This window comes from Stegastes partitus, unplaced genomic scaffold, assembly GCF_000690725.1.
Source record: "Stegastes partitus isolate 25-593 unplaced genomic scaffold, Stegastes_partitus-1.0.2 Scaffold67, whole genome shotgun sequence".
Classification (NCBI taxonomy): Eukaryota; Metazoa; Chordata; class Actinopteri; family Pomacentridae; genus Stegastes; species Stegastes partitus.
The window spans coordinates 978,899-1,001,639 of NW_007577798.1; the positions used below are offsets into that span (position 1 = coordinate 978,899).

The 22,741-nt window shown below is 42.0% G+C and overlaps 2 protein-coding genes across 4 annotated transcripts; both read left to right on the forward strand.

Moving 5' to 3' along the window:
• The first annotated feature begins 1,923 nt into the window (after positions 1-1,923).
• Positions 1,924-10,073, forward strand: map7d2a (MAP7 domain containing 2a). Its single transcript, XM_008276273.1, has 14 exons — positions 1,924-2,023; positions 2,119-2,196; positions 2,844-3,007; positions 3,520-3,616; positions 5,889-5,995; positions 6,086-6,201; positions 6,326-6,717; positions 6,803-6,950; positions 7,045-7,228; positions 7,362-7,466; positions 7,583-7,633; positions 7,846-7,876; positions 8,966-9,617; positions 9,815-10,073. Exons 1-14 carry the CDS (start codon positions 1,924-1,926, stop codon positions 10,071-10,073), a joined length of 2,484 nt encoding a protein of 827 aa, XP_008274495.1.
• Positions 10,074-13,100: 3,027 nt separating this feature from the next.
• Positions 13,101-22,620, forward strand: LOC103353337 (uncharacterized protein C2orf16). Of its 3 annotated transcripts, none has more exons than XM_008276257.1 (10): positions 13,101-13,182; positions 15,245-15,304; positions 15,483-16,202; positions 16,511-17,149; positions 19,995-20,110; positions 20,285-20,396; positions 20,610-20,679; positions 21,438-21,509; positions 21,615-21,764; positions 22,089-22,620. In XM_008276257.1, the coding sequence occupies exons 2-9, from the start codon at positions 15,264-15,266 to the stop codon at positions 21,753-21,755; spliced, it is 1,911 nt and encodes a 636-aa protein (XP_008274479.1). In that variant the 5' UTR covers positions 13,101-13,182; positions 15,245-15,263; the 3' UTR covers positions 21,756-21,764; positions 22,089-22,620. The 3 variants fall into 3 exon arrangements, with proteins under 3 accessions (XP_008274479.1, XP_008274480.1, XP_008274481.1); XM_008276258.1 differs by having other exon boundaries at positions 21,618-21,764; XM_008276259.1 differs by having other exon boundaries at positions 15,483-16,172.
• The last annotated feature ends 121 nt before the right edge of the window (positions 22,621-22,741 follow it).

Below are 22,741 nucleotides of genomic sequence, written 5' to 3' on the forward strand. Positions count from 1 at the left end.
AATGAGAGTAGATTTTCCTCTTCACTAGTTCACTGCTTCACTGATAATGTACTGGGAAGAGACTGCTAGATACAGCTATGATGGAACTTTTAGACCTTTTTTTAAAAGCCAAAACTAAAGAAAAAGTCATTTTTCTTTTTATTTCATCCCTACTTTTGTTTCTGTAGCTTGCAAGTCAACAATAACAGCTTTCATGTTTAAGAATGAACAGCTTTATTACATTTGGAAATAACATGTTGAGTGTGAGCTTCACTACCCTTAAAGCCACATTTTAAATAGACTCCACTTATGGTCACCACAAATATCACTAAAATCTGATATCATTGAAAGTGATGAATACAAATAATTGATGAGTGGGCACAGTGATACGTTTAATTAAGTCAGCCGAGCTTTAAACTTTAGGTGTCCAGTCCTACATCAGCCAAACCTCGGCGTGGTCTGCCAGCTTTCAGCAAACAATAAAAAGCCCAGACTGAAAAGAGAGTAATTCACTTGATCAAGTGAAGCGACTGGCTCTGTGTTGACAGTTTAGCCAACAATGCACGTATCGATTCAGTGAATTTGTGGGATTAAACTTTATTCCTTTGAGGCATGTTCAAAGGTTAGATTACTGTGTCAAGAATGACTTCTTAAAATATCCAGATCACACAATAGATTAGTCTGATATTTTTGATTTGTTTATCTTAACTATGACACTGATTTAAGATGTTTGTTTGACTGTATCTGCTTAAAATTTGTGTATAATAGTTGTAGGCTGATGTTGATTCTGATCATCGATAATCAAGAAAACAACTAAAAACTAGTAAAAATTCAAAATCATGGTGTCAAAGTTTAGAATAGCACAAACACAAAACTTTGCTTTAATATTTTAGTTTACTATTCTAACTTTAAAGAAAATTTCTCACAATCTGTCCCTCAGCATTGATAGGCTGTAAGTCATGAGGAAATACCAATAAGATGCTGCTGTGGGAGGGACGTTGCAAGTGACCACTGATAGATCATTAGATCATCATAAACAGATCCTTTATTTTTCTGGAAATTGTCACTGAAAAATAAACATTCTGCTAATTGGAAGAATCAACCAAACAAATTATCAGTCTATCCCTAAGGTGTAATCTAAAGAAGGTTTTACTTTGTTAATAATTAGTCTAATTCTTGTGTCTATTTATTGCAGATTTAATATACCATATGAGGTAATATGTAAAGTTGTTGTCACACATTTTCCGACCACACAGACCCTGTGAATTTATTCCTACCCAGCAATGTTTAGACAAGTAGCTATGATGATGTGAGAACAGGAGCTCATGTTTCGATCTGCACTCCACAAATTCTCCTGTTTTGTGCATCAGGGGAAAAGATGGCACCACCATCCATCACTCTGCTTCCTGACAAGAGATCTCCGACAAACGGTCACAGCTCACCAGCTCGAACAGGAAAGACGAGTGAGTAATCCTCTCCGGCTTCTGCCACATAAATCTCACTTTTCCTTCCATGTGGTTTCATCAGGATGAAATTCACTTACTGATCAATGATTGCACTGTTTCTAGAGAGTCTGCCTCCTGCGGGCCTGTTTACTGTTTATTAGCACAATGTGTTTTAGGGCTCCTCTGTAGTCAAGTGAATGGAGGAGCTGGTTACAAAAAAAAGCTCTGCAACAATAACCAAAAGTGACATTCAGCATGTGTGCAGTGACTGCCACATCAAGGACAGTTTCCTCTCCCTCTCCTGCGTGCTGTTGCAGTTTGCCCTTGGCGCGGGACATTTTGCACCACAATGCATTTAACACAGAGTAACCCCACACAGAGCTGAATTAATGTTTCCCTCTGGTGGTAGGAAAGCAGATCTGCAGCTGAGTAATGGACACTGATGTCATACCTCTTTAGACAAAGCTGAGTGTGCTTTCTCTCCTCCCCCCCCCTGGTCATGGTGATTCCAGCTCCATCCAACTCAGAGAAGAAGCCACACATGAATGGACATGCATCCCCGTCACACTTAGCAGCTAACGTCAGCAACAACCATGGAGGTAAACAAAGTAAGTTTGATTCTTTTATTTTAAAATTTGGCTGCATTGTCTTTTTTCTTTTTTTTTTCTTTCTGACATTGTCTGTCATTTTTCAGTTCTGGAGGGTTACATGAAGACAGATGACAGGATGCGTTTAGCCAAAGAGAGACGTGAAGAGAGGGAGAGAAGCCTGGGTAGGTGATGTCCTGGTTTCTGTTTGGCACAAGCACAAAAAAAAGGGCTGATTTTATGAAATGAGCAACTCCGAAGTGACTCTGTTCTTTTGAAAAGTTTTATTTTGTCATGGCACGTTTCTGTCTGCAGTTTAATTGGTCACGGAGGAGCTTTGTTAGCCAGTGGAAGATTCATCCTGAGTTCACTGAGCTCTTGATACGAATAGTTGTGTCACTTCGGGGAGTGTGACAGTAACACAGAACAGTTCACAGAAGTAGGTCTCCTACTCACAGATAATCCTGCAGCTCCAGCAGTTGCACCACGATGATGAGGATTTTCTATCTTCATGACTTAATCTTGGGTGTGGAGTGGCAGAAAGAAATCAAATTCACTGCAACGCATACAAGCTTGTCTTATCGTGACACATTTTGTCAGTTAGTTTTAACTGAGAGGAAAATTTTAAAATCACTCAAATCAAACTTAGAAGCATTTCATTAGGGATTAAATATATTGATCTTGTTCCAAAACAGCCCGATATCGCTGCATTTTGCTTCTTATTTAAGATGCACTTAAGAGTCTCCACGAGTGAATGCATAGCAAAAAGCCTCTGGCAGCAACACTGGCTCATTACTCTTGTTTTTTTCCGTGCGACCTCTGTCTCTTTCAGCGGCCAGGGAGCAGCTGATCAGAGAGAAGGAGCGCCGAGCTCGGCTGCAGTACGAACGCACAGTGGAGGAACGCTGGAGGCGGCTGGAGGAGCAGCGGCAGAAAGAGGAGCAACGCAGAGCTGCAGTGGAGGAGAAGAGGAGGCAGCAGCTCGAGGAGGAGAGGGTCAGCCCATTACGAATTTAATGGTCTTGTGTGTGATCAGGGATGGTTTGAGATTTTGACAACACTTCATGTGATATGAGCTCTGGGGAACTTCATCTGTTTTCATATTTAATGGTTACAAATAGTCAGTTGGTACAAACTCTAGAACCTACTGGTACATCAAAGCTTCATAATCTATAATTGAAGAGTTCATTTGCAAAAACAGATAACTCCATCTTCTCAAACCTTCAGAAAACCCACTTTTCCATCGTCTACCTGAGAGAATATCAATAAACTTAAGTTATCTCTATTTTTGTCATGTCATTTCTCTGGAGTCAAATCCACTCAACTTCAGTTTGATTGATATTATCTCAAACAAACAACAACAAAAATAAGTTTCCTGAAAATCTACAAAAATGGAGTGATATGTTTTTACAAATGAACTCTTCAGTTGTAATAAACTGCAAAGAAATAAAGTCAGCAGTGAGGTGACGGTGATCAAATAAATGTAATTTGTGCCGTGTTGCATTCAGGAGCGGCTCGAGGCCCTGATGAAACGTTCTCTGGAGCGAAGCCTTCAGCTGGAGCAGAGGACAAAACGCTGGAGCAGGGGCTGCCCTACAGGAGCAGGTAACAACACAGATGGAGATAAAGATTGCTGTGGAAACAAGAAGCTTGGAAGGTACAGGAGATATGGTTGAATGGTCTGAAACAGCAGAAGAGAAACTGTGTTTTATCTGCAGAGGCAATATATGTATTTCTGTGAGATACCATTACAGAAAGAGAGAGAGAGAGAGAGAAAGAGTGTGTGTGTGTGTGTGTGTGTGTTCATGGCAGCTTTCTCTCGGCCCGATCATCGCCGACGGCCTGGCTGCAGAAGTACGCATGAACAGAAACGAGTGGCTGTTCCTGTTTCCCTTCAGAGACGGGATGGAATAACATGTCTGCACGGGTGTCTATGTTGCTCTGCACTCATGTGAATGAATGAAATAAGAACCCATCATCACGATCAAAAACTATCCAGAGTGGCTTTAAATCAGATTTAAAAAAAAACAAAAAAAACTTGACTGTTTCATTTACATCGCATCACAACATCCCTGCCGGTATGTTAACTCCCACCAGGTCTCTACAGCTGGATGAGGAATTGCTCAGATGAACTGTTCATAACGCTCTGCTCTGCTCTGCTCCGCCCGCTGCCTATAGGTGACTGTGAGAATGCCCCACTCCCTTTCTCTGCTGCCTCCGCCTTTTCCCATGGCATTGCCTCCCCCCTTCCTGCTGTCAGCGAATCTGGTAAAGTTAAGCCCCCATGCCCTCCCAAATGCACCTCCCCTCCCATTCATCCAACAGTTACCGTGTCTGTGTTACCGTGTCTGTGTTACCGTGTTTGTGTCTGAGCTGAGACATCAGCTAGAACCGAAGGTAGTTCCCGTGATGCATGGCTGTTCAGCTGTTCTCTTATTTAATGCTTCTCTTTTTCTGTAAATGTGATGTGTATATACTGTATCTCTGCAAAGTGATCTGGATATACTGCAGGCTTCATTATGTTTGCTGCATTTGTGCTCCGCTGCAGTGGCTTTTACCTTTGAGTCGAAAAAGTCAAGGTGAAAATATTGTTGACATTTCAGGGATGCAAATTGAAAGTTATTTATATAAGTTATTTTAAAATGTATCGTGACATAGTGGTGTGAACGGGAGCTTACCTAATACGCATGCATTGCTGAGCCCTTTCATTTGGTGGGACTTTTATTCTCTCCTGTCTTGCAGAGACAAACTCTGCAGTACGATTACTGATGGGCCACCATGCTGGCAAAAGAGAACAATAAGAAAAAGCATCAGCTATTTCATTCACTAACCACTGATGGTGTAAATACATTTCCCTGCATTAATTCATCCCCCTAAGCCCAGTATTCCTACATGATACGTTTGCTGTAGTAAACATATTTAATCAGGACTGAAACTCTATCCAGAAGTCAACCTCCGGATTAGTTCCCCCAGATTAGTAGACTCTCCATAATTACAAACAGACTAAAGAACACTGGATCGGGATGACTTGGAAATCTCGACGACATGAAACAGTTGAAGTCACAGTTTGAGTGTTTGTTTCATCTTTTATATTGATAATGTTAGAATAGAGTTTCAAAATGAAACCACCTAAGTGATGCTGACTCTGAGTCCATTGAGATTATTCGCACATGACCTAGAATAGAAATATGCGCACTAAAATAGCCACAGATACCGTCACCCCACTGAGATGACTGCACTCCTTTGAGATTGCCCTTTATGATGAGTGAGGAAAGGATGACAAATTACAAAAGGTGACGAAAAGACTGTTTCTGGTGTTGTATAATGTCGTCTATGTTTAGGAACTTTGCTTTTGTGATCGTGAGTTTGCACAAGGTCTGTGTGTGTGTGTTTTCATTCGCCGTCATTGTTTTAGGTGTGGCACAGAGAGAAATGTTGGGAACTGGGTTCTGAACTTTTGTTCACAGCCACCATGCTGGCATGTGTGTACTTGCAACATACTGTGTGGCAGCGCACAGACTCACGGTTTAATTCAAAAGCAACACTGCAGACACACCCCCTTATGTTTGACGGTTGGCATAATCAGTCATCCTGGCAGTTGAAAGACAACGATGCAGAGGTTTCCAACAAAACAGAAAACTGATCACCACTACTCGTAGATTGTGGCTTAGCATGCGGCCTCTCATATTCTCGTGTTGTGATATTATCTCTGCCAACTTACTTTGGCTGCAAAACTGAGTCTGTAAGCTCCAGCTAAGTGCAGCACACACTGTCCAGGCGAGCTCCCCTTCTGCCCCCGACGATGTATTATTATCCCTCTGTCAGTTGTTATTGGCCGTTATTTGATTTGATAAGCATCATGTTTGTCATCGTTCAGCTCCCTGCAGCCCTCACAGGTCACCTTTCTGCAGTTCGCTGAACCCTGCAGATCACAGCAGAGCTGGACTTCACGGAGGCTCTCAGTCTACTCCCAATACCCCCAAGGTCAGATGATGCACAAATCGTATCCTATACCTGGATGTATTTGCAACAACACCTGTCATCATTTAAATCATTTTAAATCACTGCTTATAGAAAGAGCGACTACGCAGAGAAAGAAGAACCGCATCCCCAGGTTGTGGATCCCCTGTGAGAAGATCTGAATCTCCTGCCAGTGTCAACAAGCACTTGGCTTCCCCTACTACCTCCAAGTAAGATTATTTGTTGTTGGCATGGAAGGTGGGACGTCAGTTTATTTGCACAACAGTATTTTTTTTTGTTAAATTCCTCATGAAACACTTCATTCTTAAGCCAGACAGCTTTACTTGGTTGCAGGCTGGTGTCTCGGATGCGTGCCCAGTCTCCCAGCAGTGCACATCAGTACCATTACTCTCCAACGAGACAACGCCCAAACCTGACAAGTGATGACAGGAAATCGGAGGAAAAGAAACCCGAGAAAAATTCCGAACTATCCAAAACGGAGACGGCTGTGAAAAAGAATCCTGACGTCAGCAGCACAAATTCATCTTCACAAGCTGATAAGAATGTAGTCAACATTGACATAACTAAAAGCCAACCTTCTAAAGGTGAACACATTGACAAGCATCTTAAGGTGGAAGGAACTGAAAGAAATCAGTCTCCTGACAGAAAGAACCAAATGTCTCCCAAAGTGGATTCGTCAGAGAAAAAGGTGCAGAACAACGTTCAGGATGGAGACAAGAAAAAAGGTGGACTTTTGTACAAATGCCTTTTCATTCTACATCCAGTTTTAGTACATTTGGATAACTTACACCATCTTTCTGTGTGTGACAGAATCAGCGGCGTGCACGTTGGCAGGGAAGGCGGCAGCTGGCACAACGAATGCAGAGGAGGCTACCAGGTTGCTGGCAGAGCGAAGGCGTCAGGCTCGTGCTCAGAAGGAGATAGAGGAGAAAAAACGGGAACAAGAGGAGGAAGAAAGGTGAGTTTATTTAAATACATCAAGGCCTAAAAACAGCAATAAATAAACTGTAAATTTTTAAAAATGTGTGTAACGGGCGTTAACACTTGATCAGATTGAGGGATGAGCAGCTGAAGAAACAACTGGTGCAGGAGCAGCGACAACAGGAGGCGAAGGCTCAACAAGTAAAGGAAAGAGAGAAAAATGAGGAAGATAATAACAGGCTGAAGGAAGAAGAAGAAGACAAACAAAAGAAGGAACAGCAGGAGAAGGAGCTACAGACCCAGATGGACAGAGAGGTCAGGGCTCATTATAATGTACTAGACTGCGGTATGGCCTTATATCTAGGCCTGCATGGTCTGGATTTAGATTTGCTTGTGTGAGTTTAAGTTACATTTTGGCTACAAATAGATGTCCTCTTGCCCTAAACAGAAAGAAAAAGCCAAAGTCCAGGCTCAAGAGGATGCAGAGCGTCAGCGGCAAGACAGAGAACTGCAGGCGCAACAAGAAGAGGAGGAGAGGCAGCTCAGGAAAAAGGTTATTTTATGCAGAAATACCCTCAGTAGGAAGAAACAACATTGTATTCTGAATGCATTTTGCACTGACGTCACTATTGTCTCATAAAATGATTGAATGTCACTATATCTTTGCAGAGAATTGAGGAGATCATGAAGAGAACTAGGAAGGGTGAAGCTGACTTGAAGGTACTGTAAGAGACACCTTCTGCTCTCATACAGTAAACCTGCTGCCTTTAAGCGCCTGCTGATTGTGTAAACCAGATGTTTTTTTTGCAAATTTAATTTATTAAACTTTCTGTTGTTAATATCTTTATTAAATTCTATTGTTGGTGATACTTTGGTTTTGTGTCCTGATTGCCACAAACTTTGTTGGTTGTCTCTGTTCTGCATTGAATCAGAAGGAGGAGCAGGCGGAGGCGAAGTCTGCAGGTTAGTATTTTATTCAGTCGCCCCGCAGATGCTTTAAGTTTGCTTGCTGTCCTTGCTTTCTCCACCCCTCGCTGTATGCCTTGCAGCTGTAAAAATGCAAACAGGGCATGTATGGTTTATGATTTAAACCCTGTATTAGCTAATTTTGAGCATGTGTTATCTAAATATTTGTTGGCTTGTGTGAATTCTCAGTAGAGAACAGACACCAATATTGTTCCTGCATTCCTGTTATTGTCCTGTTATGCAATAATTCCAAAGCTTTGGGTATTCAGAAGAAGTTGACCAAGCAACATATTGTTTGCGCCCTGCATTGTGAATCTGTGATGGGTTTATACGTCACATGGTGGAATATGGAGCAGCAGCCAAGGACTTTTTTCTTGGTGCTGATAGGGCACCTTTCACTGTAGAGCAGCACCATGGGAGCTGAGTGCAAAATTAGCTGCTCTTGAAAATGCCCTTGGAAGATTTATTAAGCATTCTCTCCAGGGGACTGCCCTGCACAGTGTGAGCTAACACTTTGTTTGAGCTGTCCAGTGTTAATTCTCAACTCAGGTTTTACAATTGATCCACTTTCGATATTTATGACGGTGGTATTATGTGACATCTGCTGCGATTATCTGCAAGGTGGCGCAGTTGGTAGCACTGTTGCCTCACAGCAAGAAGGTCGCCAGTTCTTTCTGCGTGGAGTTTGCATGTTCTCCTCATGCAGCATGGGTTCTCTGCGGGTTCTCCGGCTTCCTCCCACACAGTCCAAAAACATGTTGAGGTTAATTGGTGATTCTAAATTGTCCGTAGGTGTGAATGTGAGTGTGCTTGGTTGTCTGTCTCTAAGTGTAGCCCTGTGATAGACTGGTGACCTGTCCAGGGTGTCCCCTGCCTTCACCCTAAGTCAGCTGGGATAGACTCCAGCCCCCCCACGACCCTAGTGAGGATTAAGTGATGTATAGATAATGGATGGATGGATGCTGCCATTCTTGAGTTGAACTTTGGACAAATCCCTAGCATCTTCTATTCAAGCTTAAACAGATGATGATGACTGGACAGTCCAAATAAAGTGAGGCCCACTGTGATGTTTTTTACTCTCCACAGGGGATGTAAAGACTGTTCAAACTACTGCTCAGGTGAGCGAGCAGGCAGTCAAAAAGGTTGAGTTTCAGGTTAAACAGCAGGTCCAGGTCAAAACAAAAGAGGCCGTGAAGAAAGAAGCAGCATCGCCGATGGACAATCAGAAGAGCGCGCAAGTTAAAAACAACACCCATCTTGCGGCACCGACACACAATGTTCCCGACAAGAGACCCGACGCCAAACAGAGCAGCGAAGAGCAAAGCAGCCACCTTAACAAAGACGCCAAAGCTTGCGTTCTCAAGCAGCAGGGAAAAGAGACGGAAGTGAATGTAAACAAGCAGCACACAAATGTGAAAGTCACAGACCAAACAAATAAAGGGCCGACGAAGCCGGCAGCAGATGCCAAAGTTAACCAAAGGGAGGGAAGCATGATGAACGGAGCGGTGAAGGGTGAAGGAAGTGCCTTGGTGAGCAGTCATCGAACTGCTGAAGTGAGCAAACAGAAAAGCCTGGATGTGACATCAGCTGAGGGAAAGGCTCAAGGAGGGTCCCGGGTGGAAGTTGTTAGACCCCCTGTGACGCCCCTACCAGTGGGATCACTACCAATCATCAAGCTGGAGCCTCTAGATGTGAAGCGAACAGGGTCTGGTGATGAGGTGCAGTCGATGGAGGTCAGGTGAGTCTGCAGGTAAACATTTGTTACTGAAGTGTGAACTGAGGAAATGTGATATGATGACTTTACTGTGAAAAAAAATATATAGGTACCACTATATTTTGTACCACTTTACACACAGTCATCAAGAGCGCCACTGATTTTCATTTTTAAAACCTGAATATTACATCTAATTGCTTGTTTTTATTAATATATTTCAGCCCAGCTTCAAGGGAAGAGCTCATTTCAATCCCAGAGTTCTCACCCATCAACGAAATGCAGCACAGTGGCATGAGTAACACTCGAGCTCTGGAAGATCTCATAGACCTGACTGGAAGTGCCACCTACCCCAAACTGTCCTCTGATAGCAACATAGGAGACTGCAACAAGAACCTCATCGAGGGCGTTGTTAGTCCCATGTCAGACTCAAAGCTCATTGGGGTGTCGCCTCCATCCTCCAATAAACTTAGCGTCCAGTAGTCCCTCTCTTTCTCCAGCTCTCCTGCTTGCCTTCTCGCTCTCTCTTCTCTCTGTCACACACACAGGTTGTCGCATTTTGCCCTTGTGTCGCCACAGTTATGGAAATAGAGCCATAGAGATTGTCTAAAAAAAAAAAGTTAACTATGACATGCAATATAAAAATAATGCCTCCTGCGTACTAATCACATAGCAGCTGGGCACAGAAATGACATGTTTAAGATCCGGTCTAATCTTGTTAAGTGTAAGATGTGCATTTGTAAGACAGTCATGGAGAGAATGTGTGTTTGTGTAGATTTGTGACATAATGACAAAAAAAGGCAAATATCAGGGTTTTGAATATTATAGGAATTTAGAAAACAAACTACTAGCTTACACTAGCTTGGTAAGATTCTCAGTTGTTTTTTTTCCTCACTGGGTCCCAGTTAAGTTCCATCACTGGAGTGTTAAAGCCTGCTCAGAGCACCAGTGACTGCATCAAGCCTTTAAATCAAACTCAGTGTGATGCAGGGGAAGGCATGACGATTTCATTTTAACAATGGCCTAGTTTTTAATACTTAAAAATGTTATTTCTAGGTAATGTTATTCATGCATGCATTGACTCAGATGGAATTTATCTGGCAAACTAAAATCCAACCAGGCTGTCAGAACCGCAGCGATCCTTTCCTCTTAACCCAGTGATGTGCAGTCATGGGATTGTTCAATTTTTTAAAAAATCCTTAGCTATGACATGATTCCCTTTGACTCTTTTTGATCTTTAGCTGAGGCTTTCTAACTGCATGTGACTGAGAAATATGAGGCCATAACTGTCAACTTGAATGCTGCTGCACAATAAAGAAAAAAAAAATCCTGGCATCAACACAAATGATGGTACAGCATCAGAAGAAATCTCTTACTTGGACTCTATTACAACTACACAGTAATCAAGCAAGCAAGGTACCCTTTATTTAATAACTCTTCTGATGAAATTGGCTTCAAATGATGAAAATGCAGACAGCTGAGCAACTTCACGTCATTTTTTTTTCGGTGGGAGAACCTTGCTGTGATCGACTCAGTGCAAACAGATCTATTAGACATTCGTTCCACTGAGTAGATATCAGGCTGTTGATGTGTCAGTCTGAAGTGCACTGAAGCAGGAATGTGTGTTTAACAACCAACTTGTATGTCTATCCTGTAGCTATAAAAATGCTGTTTGCCGTTAAGGTTTGTCTCCTTCCATCGCTCTGTCATGTGCAGGAACTATTCAGTGGGCTCCTTAACATCTTGAGCAAATTAGAAAAAGACAAATAATTGCAGTTATTCATTTCATGTGTTTTGCCAAAAATGTAATTTCAGTAGAGATGCCTTATAAGGGACTAACCAGTTTCTTTATTTCTGTGTTTATCTTTCCATTTGATCACTGGGATAGCTGTGTGTCACCTGTAATACTTGAACCTTGGTTTGAAATGCATCATCTCCGACATGCTGCAGATAATTATAGCGACAGCTTGGACACACTGTTATCTCACTTATAAGGAGAAATTTAGGTTTGTGTTCCTCAGATTACCCGTAGCTGAAAAAGTCTTAAGTGAAGTAGCCATACAGAAACATACAGTATTTGTGAGTTAGGATTTGCTTTATACTTTGCAGTTATGTTGCAGTCTTTATCGCTAATAGGACTGATTTTACGTAAAAGCAAATGAGCATAAAGAAATTACAGTCAGTTGAAAAACTATTCAAGTCTGCTCATACCCACACATCACAGTCTTTAAGTTATGTAATTACTGTAGACATTGTGCATGGTAAGCATGGTCATAACAGTGTTATCTGAAACAATAAAGTGTAAAACTGGGAGTTCTGTGTTTTTGTTTTTGTGGTAATGTGTGCTTATGCAATGAAGCTGTTCAGACATTAGTAACTGAATGCACAAAGGAGGAAATTACAAAACTACTATGCTGTTTGCCAACAAAATTATTATTATTATCATTGGATATTTTCACAGTTGTAAGTTTTGAGTACTGTCAATGTGTGCACCAAGATGAAGGGGAAAGAAAAGGAACACACACATGTTAAGAAAGCACTTAAAACCTGTTGCTAATCTAACTGGGCCTTTATTAGTGGAGCAAAGAGATGTGGAAAAAAGCACAACATTAAACAGAGAAGAAAAACTGCTGGTAATGTAGCTGGTGTGTCTGAGAATCTTAGAAGGACTCTCTCTAAACATCTGACATGAAAACTGGTTCAGTCTGAAGCTGAGCAATTTAGTACATACAGTCCAACAGAGGGAGGAATGCACTGACCTATATATAGAAGAGACTGCACAACTGCTCCACAAGTGCATGGCTCAGCACAGGAGAACCAGCTCCTCAGATCATGACTCAGCAGTCCACCTGCATGCAAAAGAGAGGGGGCATTCCTTTGAGGAGTCCTTTCCCCTAAAACTTTCAGAACAGAGAAGACACATGGCCTGAGAGAGGAATGAAAGAAGTCATCTGTATTAGGCTGGAACACAAACCTCTAAAAGAGGAGGGAGTCGACGAAATCACTTATCAGGTACTTGAGATCTCTCCCCAGAAAATTTCAATGCTATTAACATACTGAGTGACTACTGACCTGGCAGTTTCACAACCATTCACACCTTCAGGCATGTATGTGAGTATCGGCTCTTTGATTAACCACTGTCCACAGGTTAGGAAATACATCTGGGATCCCTCATCAGTCATTTTGAACTGAAGAAGACTCTTCAAGAACAAAAAAAGTGAGAGGCGCAGTGCGCTTTTATTGAAACTCTTGTGATTACCATGATTACCTTGATGACTGGGAATCTACACAGACACCCTTAAAAATAAACTATAAAATAAAACTGACGATAAAACCGTCATTGAGTTCATTAAAGGCTTCTGAATTAGATTACGTTTTGCCTATGTGTACCTAAAAAGATGGATGAGGTGCAGAATTTAAATTTAAAACAAAGACGAATTGTCGACGTGTAGTTCCTCCTCCGGGGCGGCAGGTGGCGCTTCAAGAGTGGCGCTCTGGCGCTGCCTTAAAGGGGAGCGGTGCGACGAGGAAGAGTGCGAGAGCTGCTTTACTGTGTCGCACGTAGTATTCGCCTCACCCTCGCCTGTTCTTGGTAAGTACTTCACTATAGTTTTAAGTTGTATTTGTCGGGAGTCAGCTAAGCGTAACGTTTCGTGATTTATTTTACGCAACATGTTGCTAAAGCTGCTCAAATGACTCAAGTGACCGATGCGAATGCCATTTTGTGAGAGCTGCGTCGAGCGTTACGGTTGCTAGCTGCCGTTAGAGAAATTAGCAAAAAATATAAAACTGTTTGCGCAACTCGAGCTGCATTTCCATGTTCGTGTTGATAAATATAAACCCAGGGTGAATGTTAACATGGTGTACTCACCACTTCAGTTTTTGGGTTGGGTTCCCTGCAGAACGAACATAATGACTGGGTCGGGTTGTATTAACCAGCTAATGCTAAACATGGCAGCAGGGATCTGCTCCGCTCCTCAACCAGGATCAGGAGTGAAACCGAAGCAGCGGCCACCATAGTAAACACAGCCGATCCATAGTAAACATAGCTAACCCTTAGCAAACACATCTAATCCAGGGTAGACGTATCCAAATAATTCAGATGCTCTCATCCAAGTTTAGAATACAAATGCGGTATGAGAAACATTTATTGTCTCGTTTAGATGCATTTATTTTGGTAGGGAAATTGAATTTAACATGGAGACTCTAATATTTCGCCACATGTGTCAGGAAAAATAATTGACAAACAAGAGAATGGAAAATGTGGCTTTTCATATAGTTGTTACGTATAATGTATTTATTCTTTTTAAAAATTTGTACCATGATCTTATGGTACGAGAGTATTGACTAAAAGATAGCACATGGCGTGGGTAAAGTACAACAGGTTTCAACACTCCCTGGTGGGGAAATTGCTGCAGATAAGTTTTTCCCGAGCAGCCTGGAAGACTTCTTTAAATAACGTTCATGTAAACGCCTATATTATACTAGTCTGTTAAATTGGAGTTTAAATTTCGTTTTCTTACTAAAAGGTGTGGCTCCTAGATGTTTTATAGATGCATTTGAAAGGAAGGAGTTGGACTACAATGGGCGTCTTCCAATCTAATCAATAGTGATTGTTAGTACTGATAGTACTGATTAGACTAACTTCTGACTGAACTTTTATCCTTGAGTAATCGTTTACATGTTGCAGTGGGTTGACTGTACAGATATGTGACCGTACCTGGTAAAGAAATATGCATTTACCATTTGTTTGTAATTGTTTGAATTATAGTTCCTGCACAGAACAACCTAAAGCAGCTTTTATACTGAGCAAGTGAATTTTTTTTTATTACACTGTTAGTTTGTTGTCACAGATTTCTTCAGTTTAACATGTGTTCAAATTGAGTCTTTAAAAATGTTAATTTAAAGGATAATCATGCTTTTGCATGTTGTCTGTGAGGATTCTCAGTCATCCAGGTCATGGCTATTCTGGTAGAATAATCATAGCAACCGGACTTGTTTGAGTTCCTTGAAGACGTTTCACTTCTCATCCAAGAGGCCTCATCAGTTCTGACTGACTAGCTGGGAGTTCCTGATACTTATATGCTAAAGGAGCCATTAACACCTGAGTTTCGGTTCAAACCATTAGCATATAAGTATCTGGAACTCCCAGCTCGTTGGTCAGAACTGATGAGGCCTCTTGGATGAGAGGTGAAACGTCCTCAAGGAACTCAAACAAGTCCGGTTGCTACGATTAATCTACCAGAACTTTTGCATGTTGTGTCCCACCAAGTTACACATACTTCTAAAGTAGCCCATAGTTTTTTGTTGTTTTTTTACAACAATTTTGACTTTATTTTTATTGGTATTAAAATGTTGTTTAGTAATGATGTTAATTCAGCTTTTATCGACTGACTGACCTGAACGTCCACAATATAAGTGAGATTAAATAGAAGTAATAGAGGGTAAGTAAAAGAAACTTAACTGGAATTGAAACTTAGCTTTACTTGGAACTAACCTTGATGAAGACAACATGTAGACAACTGACTCAGTTTCACACTTGATTCAACTTTGGAGTCAGATAAGGTCAAACTTAGGAGTCGAAGAGGAATCTGGCATTGTATCTACTTTTGGCTGTCACATTCAGTATGATGTCTTCTTTTTTGTCCCTACAGTATTAACTTACTTCCAAAGATGGTCCGAACACATTTTGGACCGCCTCGCCTAAAGCCCAGGTAATATCTTTCTGTCAGGTATAGTTTGACTCGCATTCTGTGGTGGTATGGTTATTAAATATTTAGTTTTGAGTTCTGATTGTGATTTAAAATGAATGCTTGCTCATAGTTTTCCAAAATGATTTGAAGTGGCAGTATGTGTTGTCATTTACTAATTCTTTTTGTTGTGTCCTGTCAGACCATATGGAGATGGTCACGGTAATGGACCCTCTGAAGGGAACTACAACCCCAACTCCAAAAATCGAAGAGATGTCCAGGGCTACCCAGGAAAAGCTCCATTTAATTGGAGAGACTCCAGAGGTAGAGGACGACCCCCAGTTGTCAAAAGAGTTCCTCTGATGGGAGAACACAGAGAGCCACGGTTCAATCACTGGAGGTCACAGAATCAGGATTCCTTTCAAACATACCCTCCCAAAATGGATCAACACCATAACCAGAGGAGGCCTTCTCCATCTAGGCCAAATCGCTCCCCTCAAGTCCAGCATCAGTCATCCTCTCACAGTCCTGCACAAGGACACCAGAGCCATAGGGGCCCATCTTTCCATGGCCACCCCTCAGGCCACAGGTCACCCTCCCCAAGAAATTTCCGTGGCCACCCAGCTGACAGGAGGCAAGGCTCTGCACCACCCTACCAGGGATCTTACAGGGGCCCCAGAAGGCAGTCAGGGGTTCCCCACCAGGAGCAGCGTGGACGAGACCCTCGTGGGAGTTATAGTCAACGAGAAAGGCCCTTTGAACACTCGGGTCATGGCATGAAACGCTGGAATGAGGCTGGATCGTTCTCTCATCCACACAATGGACAACACGGGCCCTCTGGGTCACAGAGGAGCCCCAGAGAGATGCATGGGAGAGGCTCGTGTACAGAGAGGTACAGGAGTGAAGCAACAACCCCAGCTGGGTAAATTTATTAGAGAGGAGGCTTGAAGCTGGCCAGCCCTCCCAGTGACACGGGTTGTAATAATCGCCTCTGCTGAGCTCCAGCTCATATTTATTATTAGTCTGATGTAAATGTGGTTTCAGCTGCCATTGAGAGGAGTGTTACATCTGTAATTGGTCTTTGACAATTTACATCTCTTACCTGTTTCATTCTATCATGGCTTTATGAAGGGGCTGCATTAAGATAAAAGTTTAAAGTTCCACCTCCCACTTTAAATGGCAATGGATCTGTCATTGTAATGATTTCTCTATTGTTTGATGGGTATGCAGGTGGTCATCTGAGCAAGACTCCAGACGCCAGCGTGGTCCAGTGAAGAGGCAGGGCAGCCGATCCCACAGTAGAGAGAGGGCACAAGATGTCCCTCACCTGCCCCCTTACAGACCCCCCGCATGGAAAGGAGGTCCATCACCGTCATCCACCTATCACAGGAACCCTCAGGAGAGGCAAGTGGCAGGACCCCGCAAGAGGAGGATGTCAGACATCAGCATGCCCCTGTCAAACCCTGCACTGGAGCATGGCAACGCAAAACAGCCCCGGAGAGAGCGACCTCAGCTGCTCAGTATTCCCAGGCCATTTGGTGGTAGACCTTTGTCACTTAGGGATAAAAGTTTCCTAATTAAGAGCCGTCAAATCAGAGCAGAGCCTTTCATGAGGCTCAGAATACCCCCAGCTATGAAACCCAGGCCTCGCCTTGGTGACTCTGCACCACGAGGAAACCTCACCTCTCTTCTTGCCATCAGGAAGAAACGTTTCCAGTTAAATGCAGTTCCTCTGAAAAAGTTGGAGCCACGAAGAGCAAAACCACAACAGTCACCCTCCAGAGAAGAAAGCAATACCAGCAAGTCTTCAAGAGACTCTGACACAGGAAAAGAACAGGTGGAGTCTCGCCGGTCCTTGAACACACACAGGTACGGTATTTTCCTTGTCGCACTGTTCGCAGGGGCTTGATGGTGATTAGGAGGTCAACAAAGAATGTCTCTGTGTGAAAGTGATGCCAGCTTTGGAAAATGGAGATATCGTGATGAGCTAAATGTGCAACAGTGGTTCAGTTGAGGAAAAGCCACAAATGTATTCAAATGCCCCCCCTATCTGCGTGCTACATATGTGTCAAAGTACCTACCTGTCCAGTCGGATGAAGAGAAGGTTTATTCTCCGGTCACACAGCACGTCGTTAAAGCCAACCTGTTTTAATTCCCGGCACAAATGTTTAAAAACCGTGATGAGGAATGTGGAAAAAGTAGTTGAGCTGGGCTGTTAAAGGATTCTGCTTTTTCTCAGCATTTACGGTCTTAAAACCCTTCAGCATGTTGAGATGACCCCTTTGTCCTCACTAGAGAGCAAAAGTGAATTGACCCTGAAGTTCTGACATGTAGTGGGAAGCAGTATATTTCTGTATGCAGAACAAGACAGTTGATGGAGATGAAGAGGACTGCATTTAACATGACCTAAGCTGAAATTGCCATGCTGCAACTTATAAATAACTGGAAACCGGTCAGCTATGCATGGGCCTGGGGGAAAAGAGATGTGTCAACATTGCATGTCCAATTTAAGACAAAATATAAGGCAAGTGGCATGATTGATCCAGGAATTTCCAAGAACACACGCTGTGCTTCAAATATGTCCACAATGGATGACGGTGATGATGATGATGATGATTGCTGACAACAAACAGCCAAAGCCATAAAATGCAGAAGAGGAAGTTTTGTTGCTGGAGATCATTGCTTGCCTCTATCAGTTAGCTGGCAAAAGGAAGATACATTTATCGTCACTCACAAAGTAAAAGGAGCATAATTCAGTTACAAAGTACCAGTAATGGTTTTTGTAAACCTCCAAAGTGGTTACACTAAAACATTTTTGCTACAGAAAAATAGTTAAACCCAAGACAAAGAATTGGAACACGTTAAAAAACATTTTTTTTGATTCGATTGTCCTCATGCAGTCATCAGATGTATACTTTTTCATATGCACACGTCATCAAGTAATGGCCAGTTCATGTGTCACAAAGAAGTGGAAATGGAAGTAAAGTGAATTCATTTATGCCAGAAGGACCCATTTATCAGAATCAAATGCATGATTCTGCAACAGCTGAAATATAAAGGCATAATGGTGTTGCACCATTCCAAATCAGAATTAGGACAATGAAGAGGAGCCAAACTGCTACTACTTGCATTTCACATAGTGCATTTTAGCAGTGGAGTTTCTTTTGTTTCTTCAAGCTCACAAGAAGTTTAAGAAGCATTCCTATAACTCCCACACTTGGAGCCATGCGCCAGATAATCATCATGTCAAAGCTGGAGAATCGTCTTGGAAATGTTGTGATGAAATACATCAAAGATGGTCACATCAGCTTTCGCCAGAGTCAAATCCGTGAACACAGATCTACTAGATGGGCACATCTGTTCAAATGCCTCCAGTTAAATGAGTCTTGAAGTATTATTTTAAATTTCTGGAAAAAGATATATTGGCTGAGACCACAAAAGAACACCATCAACTCTAATAAGGATGAAACGCAAATGATGAGACAACATGGACCAATCAGAATGGAGTTAAATGGATGTGAACAAGATGAAAGGAGATCCCAAGGGGCAGGAATTCTAACATGGTGCTGCATTGAGATGGAAGCGAGGTCGGCTTTGTCTTGCATTTTTACCAGACAACCTGATTAACTTCTGTGTGAATTTTGGCTGGATCTACATGTCCGCATGTCCTGTTGTTTCCTATTTGGCGTGTGACCTAAATCTAATGATCAGAGGTGTGCATCATGAGTCTGATGGAAATGAAAACATTCATGAGCCACTTTACAAGGCTAATACAACTAAAATCTACAGCACCGAAAATGTGAAGCCCAAACCTGCTCATTTAAGCCTATGAAGACTTTGCTTGTTGAGTGTGATGGATAAAAGATGATCAGTTCTTCGTCCCACTGTAACTTAAACTACTGCAGAAGAGGAAGACAGAGCACTGGGCTAGCTCCTTGACTCCAGAACCAGACAACCTTTTTTTCAGCCATACCCAACAACCCGAATTTAAAGAAGAGTAGGAATTCTCATGGGATGGAAGTCTCCTTTATGGGCACTGCAAAGCCTTGAGAAAGTTACCTTGAAAGCTGGACTTGTTTGTGGACAGACATCGGATCATCTCTTAAAACCACAACTATGGAGAAGAAGCTTCTAAGCTGACAGAATCACCAGTCTGTATGCATTCGTCCATTTTGTCCAGAACTACAGACGTCCTTGGTATCAAATGGGCTTCTTGTGAAGCCCTTGGGATGATGATGATGATGACGACGATGACTAATAGAAGAACTGGGAATGACCTGATGATAAAACCTAAAGTTCAGTCCAAGAGTGAAAACAAGGCATTGGCCTCCTGTGCCTCTGAGAGAGAGATGATAGAAGATTTGGTGATGTGATCTGTGTCTTAAAGTCCTCCACGATTTGGCTGCTCTAACAATCACTGAGTAAATGAAGACAGCTCAGATTGTCTCAGGGTACAAAAATAGGAGTAAAGAAGCATGGACATTCCATGGTTTTTGTAAGTACCCAAGTGATGCGTGGCTTTATGATCATTTATCTGCCTGCAAAACAGTGCTGTTCATTACTGGCTTAAATTGCATTATTTCTATGAGCTGACAGGTTAATTTGACCTTTTACTTGCAGTCTGTTTTTAAAGATGGATTACTTGGAAGCTGTGCTGTTGGTGGGATTGGAACACTGACGACTGTAACACAACCTTTATGACTTCCCTCCTCAGATCTTCTCCCATTGAGAAACGTGATCTTGTTGTTTTGTCCCACTGGCCACCCGGACCGAGCTCCTCCTCCAAGGACTGCTCACCTCCAAAGGATCGCAGCCCAAAGTCAAAGTCTGGTAAGTCGATTCTTTACTTGATCTTGTGTGTTGTAAGAAGAATCCAGAGGGGCGTGACTGTTGTGCAGTTCATAAGCTCTGATATGTGTAAAAAGTTTGACATGCTTTTCTTTGCTCTTTGAGTTTGATTGTTTCCAGCTTCAGCTTATGCCCCTGATTTTTGTCTTTTTAAAGAACGCAGTTCAGATGGAGAAACTTCCCCGAACAGACGACTGTCAAAGAGCAGTGATTCCAGATCACCACCTGAAGACAGAAAACGTGGATATTTGGACAAGAGGATGTTTAGGTACATTAAAGACGAGCATTGTCAGATCTTCTGGTTCACTGAATCCAGTGTTTCTCAATGACTGACTCTGCTGCCCTCACCTTTTTTAGCTGCGTAGAGAAATTTTCTCGGGCACAAAAATGTCACATTTGAATTACATAAACAAAAATGAAACAAAAGTTCAAGCTTCATGCAGATGCTGTCCAGTTTCTGATCCGCTTAATGTTTTTACAGGCCATTTAATATGATGCAGGACAACAGATCTGGGAGGCCCTTCAGGAGACCAGGACCAGGACCCATGCAGGTAAGGGAATCCATGGAGAAAGTCTGCTGTGTAATGCAGTGGTAAAAAGCCAAACATGCATATTTTTAATCTGCATGTTTCCCCTGAATGACATCGGCATGGACGCCGTTACTGTTAACTGTTTTTTCAGCCTCTTAAATTTGCGTAAGTGTTAAAAATCAAAGTACAGAACAGAATGGCTTTTGAATGATGTATACACTGAACAAAAATAAAAGTTTTTGCTCCCATTTTTCATGAGCTGAACGCAAAGAGACTTTTCCTATGTACACAAAAGGCCTGTTTCTCTCAAATATTCACAAATGTGTCTAAATCTGTTAGTGAGATAATCCATCCACCTCACAGGTGTGGTATATCACGATGCTGATTAGACAGCATGATTATTGCACAGGTGTGCCTTAGGCTGGCCACAGTTAAAGGTCACTGTAAAAGTGCCGTTTCATCACACAGCACAATGCCACAGATGTCGCAAGTTTTTAGGGAGTGTGCAGTTGGCATGCTGACTGCAGGAATGTCCACCCAAGCTGTTGCCTGTGAATCGAATGTTCATTTCTCTATCATAAACTGTCTCCAAAGGTGTTTCAGAGAGTTTGGGAGAACATCCAACCGGCGTACATAGAAAAAACTCTTAGACCTTTGAGTTCAGCTCATGAAAAATGGGAGCAAAAACAAAAGTGTTGCATTTATATTTTTGTTCAGTGTAGTAGAAATGTTTTGATAATTGCTCACTGTATTTACTCATCCGTCATTGTGTATTACAGCGGCCAAGATTCCCTGGTGGTCCAAGGAGGCCGATCCCAGATGTGACTGGACCTGTGAGAAGACCACTTATGGTGAGCACATCTCAGCTGAGATCAGTTACTTTATCTGGAAGATGCCAAAAGCTCATAGACTCTGCATACTTAGTAAGCAATATTTAATTTCTTGTTTTTCACAAGGAGAGCTTAGTGCCACGTCCCTTCCCAACCCAGAGACCAGTGTTCAGGAAAAGTCACAGCATCATGTCTAAATACCGCAACATGAGAGTGTTGCGTCAGCGTGCACCGTACAACCGAGGACCCAACCAACAACGCTGGTGATAACCGTTGGTGAGTTGTGCAGCCTGGCAATTTGAATGGATGGTTTCAAAAAGTAAAGTTTTGTTTATCTTTAACCTGAAAGTTGCCACATTTCCTACTTAGCATCACTCTGCTGTGCAAACAGATCTTGATTCATCATGTCAAAGCGATTTAAATTTAATTAATTTGTGTAAAACATCAGTGCCTGCACAACGTGTAGTTGGACAGACAACAAATGCAGAATAGACGTGATGAGTACTGCTTAGCAGCCATGTATAAACACACATTAAGTGCTTCAAAAAAAGTCATGGTCAAATAATGAATTTATTTATGTTTTATATGGTACCACCACAGGTCCAACATGGTGCGAATATGAAACTGGAGAGTCCTGAAATTTGTCATCGAGAGCTTCTCTGTTGGGTGGACTGCACAAACCCTCACTGCAATCCCAACATGCTTTGTATTGTGAAAGTGCTGTTGCTTTACATTTCATCTCTGGTACCAGTGTGAGGTGCATCTTTTGAAGTACTACAGTACTTTGTTTTAGAATATTTGTAACATACGCCATTATATTGTTCTCTCCTGCTTTTTCACATGTTTGATAAATAGAAATATGCTGCTTGTGATCTTGGGAGTCATTGTTTCGCTTAAAGAAGTGGTAGCAGTTTTCTGTTGTTTACTAGCAGCAGTTCATTTCAGGTCCAGTGAGAAACATTTACTTTGCTCTCTGACATTTGTCTGTAAAGACTCATGACGTAGGATGTCCTATTTAATTCCTGAGTGTTTTGGTTAGAAAACGGCTCGTCAGCTGAACTTAGCTACTACTTGTAAAACTTGTAATCACATGGTAAATTTGACACTTTAAATAAAATGAGGTTTAACACACTCTGAGGATTGTCTTGGTTTTGATGTAGATTTGAACAGAAGTCTGACACTGCATGAAAAACTTTTTTTCAAACTAGCATAGCTTATAATATACTAGTTTTGTTTTTTGTTTGTTTGGGGTT

Excerpts from the sequence above, each read along its gene's own strand:
- LOC103353337 (XM_008276257.1), top strand. The coding sequence starts at position 15,264 with ATGGTCCGAACACATTTTGGACCGCCTCGCCTAAAGCCCAG. Across the intron at positions 16,203-16,510 it reads GAAGCAACAACCCCAGCTGG|GTGGTCATCTGAGCAAGACT; the intron begins GTAAATTTATTA and ends ATGGGTATGCAG. Across the intron at positions 20,680-21,437 it reads CAGGACCAGGACCCATGCAG|CGGCCAAGATTCCCTGGTGG; the intron begins GTAAGGGAATCC and ends TGTGTATTACAG.
- map7d2a (XM_008276273.1), top strand. The coding sequence starts at position 1,924 with ATGGTGATTCCAGCTCCATCCAACTCAGAGAAGAAGCCACACATGAAT. Across the intron at positions 7,877-8,965 it reads GGCGGAGGCGAAGTCTGCAG|GGGATGTAAAGACTGTTCAA; the intron begins GTTAGTATTTTA and ends TACTCTCCACAG. Across the intron at positions 9,618-9,814 it reads GTGCAGTCGATGGAGGTCAG|CCCAGCTTCAAGGGAAGAGC; the intron begins GTGAGTCTGCAG and ends AATATATTTCAG.